Source organism: Acomys minous (genome assembly GCF_964271855.1).
Source record: "Acomys minous genome assembly, chromosome: 13".
NCBI classification, from domain to species: domain Eukaryota; kingdom Metazoa; phylum Chordata; class Mammalia; order Rodentia; family Muridae; genus Acomys; species Acomys minous.
Window position 1 is genome coordinate 12,863,217 of NC_140495.1, and position 6,000 is coordinate 12,869,216.

Below are 6,000 nucleotides of genomic sequence, written 5' to 3' on the forward strand. Positions count from 1 at the left end.
TTCCCATTGTGGGCTCCCTAGGCCCTGTCCTGACCTTTCCTTCCTGCCACCAGGGATGCTGAGAAATCTGAGACCCTCCTGTGCATCGCTTGTCACTATGACTAAAAAAGATGAGTTGAGTTAGATGGGGTCTTTAGGTAACCCTCCCACCTAAATGACTTATGTATTTGCTTATGCGAGACAGAGCAGTAATGGCCTCTTCCTGATGAGGCATGCCCCTGCCTCGGCTTTTCTTGGTTCTGAAATGGAATCTGAAGGCAGATCCAACAACATAATAAGGGGGTAGCATTTAAGGCCTGTATCTTTCCTATACCACAATTGCAGATGTAGGTAAACACAGCCTATAATGCCAGCACTAGGCAGGTGGAGGCAGAGCAACAAGAGGTCACACAGAGATGTCAGAGGGATGTCAAACAGTGTCGATGTGACTGTTTGCTCACACTCACCATAGAGGTTTTGAAGCTCCACCATTAGTTGAGTCTTAGTGGGTTTTATGGGTTATTTTTTGGTATTTTATTCTTTATGTGTGTATATGACATGCTTATATATGCTTGTATATGGCAAGCTTTTTCCCCCCTCAGTTTGATGGTGTGTGTGTGTGTGTGTGTGTGTGTGTGTGTGTATGTGTGTGTGTGTGGTGTGTGCGGTGTGTGCATGTGTGTGAGGTGTAGGTATGTCTGTGGTGTAGTGTGGTATGTGGTATGGTGCCTGTGTGTATGTCTGTGTGTACATGTGTATGTGCATGTGTGTGAGGTATGGGTGTGTCTATGTGTGTGGTGTGGTGTGGTGTGTGTGTGTGTGTGTGTGTGTGTGTGTACAGCGTGTGTGGAGCCTTCTCATCTGTGTGTGGACCAAGTGTATGTGGTGCCCACAGAGGAAAAGACAGCATCTGCAGCTGGAACTAAAGGTGGCTGAGTTCCACCCTGGTCCTCTGCAAGAGCAGTAAGGGTTCCTAACTGCTGGGCCATCTCTCCAGGCCCTTGGTGTAGCATTTGTACAGAACTCTTTTACTCACAGTTCTGATAGTCAGATTGCATCATTTCAATTCAAGTAAGTGAACACAGTGACTCTCACCTAGACGTCAGCTCAGCGGGTAAAAGCTGAAATGCATGAAGAAAATGCTTAGCGGGAGCATTGGGTGGGCTAGTGAGGGAGTTCAGTGAAGGGCAGCTAAGTGACCTTTACGGTGTTTAGTGTAGAAGGATTTTGTGTGTGTGTTTGTGTGTGTGTGTGTCTGTGCCCTCTCTATTCTCCTTGTGTCTAGCACGGTGTCCTCACAACTTTGGGTGTCACTGTTAAAGTGCTTATATGGCACCAGCACAGGGTTATGAAGTCTATGGGCGAAATGGCCCTGACAGTGTGACGTCCCAGGGAAAGAGATCCTCATCCTCAGTAGACAGCGGCCTGCCTGAAGGCCCCTCCCACCACGCGGCAGTAACAGGCACCAAGATGTACTTCTCCAGAGCGCTCTTCTCCAGCCTTTCCGCCTCCTTCTTCTGCCATGCTTTGTGCTTCTTGACGCGAGTTTCCCACAAGGCTCTGACAACAGAGATGTCAAACACGACCACTTTGTGTCCCATTTGGGGAGCAGCATAAAGTTACCTATAAAAGAGTATCCATGTCAGCCCCATAGGCACAAGACTGGGTTTTTGAAACATGTGTGTGTGTGTGTGTGTATGTGTGTGTGTATAAGTGGCTATAAGTACAGGTACCAGAGGAGGCCAGAGGCTTCTGATTCCCATGGAGTCAGTTACAGATGCTTGTGAGCCACCTGACTTGGGTACTGGTACAATCCCTCCATGGAGATAATTGAATGGGTAGGAGTGGGCACCTCACCCTCTTCTGTTTCTTGATGTGTGACAGGTACAGGGAGACAGGACAAAGGCAAGGAGAAATGATCTACATTTCAAGAACTAGAAACTTACTGCTGGGGGGCAAAAAGCCATGAAAAACAAGAACAGCATAAACTCCTCGTTTTGTTCTTCCACCCTGAAGGGTCCATGGCTCAATACCAACTCCCCAAAACAGACCTTCACACTCATGGTAGACACATGTGTCACCTGCACACATACATACACACCACCACCAACAACAACAACAATAAAAACAATAATAAAAAAAATGTTTAATTAAAATTAAAACTTTCAAAGTGTCAACCATAATGTCAAAGTAAAGCTACATGCACCTAGACAGAAAAGCTAGAGAAGCTTCCTGAGGTGGAGGTGGAGAGTGGGGGTGAGAAATGACACAAGGAAATGTGTGTGTGTGTGTGTGTGTGTGTGTGTGTGTGTGTATGTATATATATATATCTTTTTTTTGAGACAGGGTTTCTCTGTGTAGCCTTGGCTGTCCTGGACTCCCTCTGTAGACCAGGCTGGCCTCGAACTCACAGTGATCTGCCTGCCTCTGCCTCCCGGGTGCTGGGATTAAAGGCGTGCACCATCACGACCTGGCCTGACACAAGGCTATATTAAGAGATCAGATTTGTAAACTTTATTAGTTTTATGTGTTTGAGTGTTTTGCCTGTATCTACATCTGTGCACAATGCACGTGTAGTGCCCATGGACACCAGAAAGCAAAAGGATGAATGAGGTCCCTTCCACGCCTCCCAAGTCTCCAGGCTATCAGGGAGAATGTCCAAACATCTGCATACAGAGATATAGCTCAGCTCAGCACATGAGTCAGACATCTGAGGCTGAACAAACTAGCAGCCATGGAGCCACAAAAGGACAGAACCCATGCCCCCATGAACCCCACCGCCACCCTCACCCCCATCCCCCCACCCCCACAGACAGTGTGGAGAACTGGCAAGTTGCCAGGTGGGTTGCTGTTGGGAGTGGAAGGGGGCACAACCATAAGTGCAAATTTACTTGACAAACTTTCCATATTCCCCCAACAAGCCAGTCTGTCAGAATTGCTTTACAAAAGCAATGGCTCCCTGGAGCCAGAGGGCATGACTGGAAAAATGTGTCCCCTGGCACGAGGGCTCCGGTCTCCACTCAGAAGTCATATGCCAAGAGAGAGGAAGGGAACATTCAGGTCACCCAGTCCTCTCCCTGGTCAAATGATAAGTTGGGCCTGGCGAGAGCTTAGGGGGCTGGAGGTGTGGAGTTGGTACCAAGCTAAGGGGGTACCTCAGAGCATCATGGGAAAGATCTGGAGGAGTCAGGAGAGGCAAAAAAAGTCCCCATAGTGATGCCAAGAGCAAAGGAGGGAGAGGGAATGGCATGGAGTTGAGGTTAGGGTTAGGGTTCAGGTGCCAGGAAACACCTATGTGCTACAGAGAGGCGGACCCAGCTCCCTGTGACTATGTAGCAGAAATAAAAATATCCTCAAGGGAGAGATGCTTGTGCCTCTTTCCTTTGTCTATCGGGGGGTGGGGGTTGTACTCCACCACTGGAAGGCAGAATGAGGGTCCCAATGGGGCAGTAGGGTAAGCAGAGGCTATCGTTTAGAGTGAGGTCAGAATAGCTACCGCTATATCTCAGCTGAATTCTGAACTGCATCACATTTTATGCTGTCTGATGTTGAGTTTCCCTTGGGACATTTGATTATTGTCATGGTAATTTGTTAAGCTGGAACCTCCAGTCAGGAGACACAAAGGGGCACAGAAAGGATTAAGGGGACAGGGACTGAGTCAGAGATGGCCCAGGCTGGACTCTTGCCCCTGGCTTACTGGCCAGAACTGGGGGTTCTCCTGTGAACAAGATACAACCGCAGCTCCCAGGCTTGGTGAGAGAGAGCGCCTTGTGATCAGTAGGTCAAGGGCTGCTGAAGATGGGACCTGCCACATCAGTAAGGTTTGGGGAGGGAAGTACCTATTACTTAAAGAAAAATGAAGACAGACCATTGGTGGTCACTTAAATGTAAGGTTTTAACAAGGGATGAGAGAAGAGGTGTCACTCGGTAACTCTAGGTTCCTACCCCACCCTGGGCCACCTGAGACACTGTCTCAAAACCAGCAACCAAACTGACCCACGAGAGAGGTCCGTGGGCATTAAAGGGCTTTTCCCCCACTCGACTTCTACGCCCCAGGCTCTGGTGTCTGTCCAGCTGAGAAGCCACCTCACCTGCGCTGTTTACAGTGTAGGACAATTCTCTTTTGTGTCTCCAATCACTTTGCCACCCAGTCCCAACCCCGGCTCCACTCACACAAGAGGGCGCACGAAGCTTTACGAAAGGAAGGACCACTCCCCCCTCCCCCGCCCGTCCTCTCCCCCCCCCCTCCCTCCTTGTTAGATGTCAAGCATATTTTTCAAGGACCAGAAGAGGGCACAAACAAAGTTGATTTATCGCTCCCTGGACAGCACTTTGGAGCTCATTCTTGGGCACCCGGATGGTCCTCTCGAAGGAACTAGAAGGATTCCTGAGGACCTTGTCCCGCCAGCAACCTCTGTCACCCGACTCAGTGGTGGTCCTTGAACTAAGCCCCGATCAAAGCCCAGTCCTCTCCGTGTGCTTAGATGGTGGCTGGCTGGAGCTCACCGCACACCTGGTGACGTCGTAAACAGCCAAAGCGCACAACCTAGGCACCGCAGCCAGTCCCCACCAAGCAGGCCGACTCAGCTTCTGCGCAGTCGCACATCAGGCGCTCCCGCCTGCTAGCTCACACCCACCCCTCCGCCCCTGGGGCCCGAGACCACCCGCCGCTCACCTTCCCTCAGAGAGTGGACGCTGACAGTCCCCGGCCAGCCGCGGCCGCCACGCTGTAATCCGCTTTCGATACTGTTTACACCCTCAGAGCAACACCCCCGGCGGGAGGGCTACCGTGCGTGTGCGCTAACAGGCTATATTTGTAAGCGGATAATATGATCTGGAGGACATGTGCTGATAAACTATCTATCTATTCTATGTGACTCAGACTAGCAGGAGACAAAACAGATCTGGTTGGGGAGGGCTTGGCATCCGGACACGGCAGGCTTACAGACTGAGCCCTGCAGGCACGATCTCCCGCAGGCATCCACAGAGGGCTGGTTCTTCCAACTCAGAACACCTAGGGCGAACAGAACAAAACCCGGTTGAGGGGGGCGGGGGCGGGGAGCATTCTGAGGGACTACGGCTAGGAGCCAAACAAGAGTCGGGATTAGAAAGGCCCTAGGAAGGGTTCAAGAATTTGTAAATGTTCTTTGCAAAGTTTGAAGCAATACGCTGAAAGTCTATACACGTTTGTCTGTTTGCTTGCTTGCTCAGTATATCCTTTAACACGATAGTTGTGGGGAAAAATAGACTTTCTGGTGGCAGACAGGGGGATGACACCCTGTAAGTAACGGAACTCCAATCTGCTCCCAGGAATCCAACCTGTTATAACAGCAAGGGCTCCTCACACCCCTAGGCTTGAACCTGGAGTCCCGCATCAAAGCCATAATACCTGAACTTGGGAGGCAGAGAGTCAGGAGATCAAGGTCATCCTCATCCAGGAATGGTTCAAAGCCAACCCAGGCCAATTAACACCCTGTCCCACATCCCCCACCCAACTCAAATAATAGGCAAGGTGACCCACACATACAATCGTAGCATTCGGAAGGTGGATGCAGGGAGATCCAGAGTTTAGGGTCCTCCTCAGCTACATACGGAGTTCAAGACCAGCCTGGGCTACTTGGAGACACCGTCTCAAAAATCAAACAAAAACTCCTGAGAGCTGAGTGTGGAGTCTCAAGCCCTTTAATCTCAGCACTTCCTGGTGTGCATGAGGCCCTGGGTTCAATCCTGAACATTATGATAATAATACTATTTTGAGAATATGCTTATCCTAAAAAAAAAAGTCATTAATCTGAAATTTTCATCTAACTGAATGTCCTGTGTTTTACCTGCTAACCTTTACACCAAGCTGCTGCCAGCATCTGGCTCAACTGCAGAGCCAGATAGCTATATCTTTTAACAGGCTTTTACCAGGTGCCAACATTGCTGGCTCATGACCACGTGGTGAGGAGCAGGAATTAGCACACTCTGCGGGTGGTAGTGAGGACAGCTCCTCACTGCATAGACCTGACTGGGCACCTC

General features: G+C 50.0%; 1 protein-coding gene across 2 annotated transcripts in view; it reads right to left on the reverse strand.

Annotated features, from left to right (window-relative positions):
• LRRC2 (leucine rich repeat containing 2) overlaps positions 1 to 4,878 on the reverse strand; it is a 29,132-nt gene extending 24,254 nt beyond the window's left edge. The window contains exons 1-2 of one of the 2 annotated variants that reach the window (XM_084753254.1): positions 4,655 to 4,878; positions 1,456 to 1,602 (exon numbers count right to left, since the gene is read on the reverse strand). In XM_084753254.1, coding sequence (XP_084609380.1) covers positions 1,456 to 1,580 — 125 coding nt within the window. In that variant the 5' untranslated portion in view covers positions 1,581 to 1,602; positions 4,655 to 4,878. Of the gene's footprint in view, positions 1 to 1,445; positions 1,603 to 4,654 lie in introns of both variants that reach the window. The other variant, XM_084753253.1, reaches the window with a different exon arrangement.
• Positions 4,879 to 6,000: the final 1,122 nt, after the last annotated feature.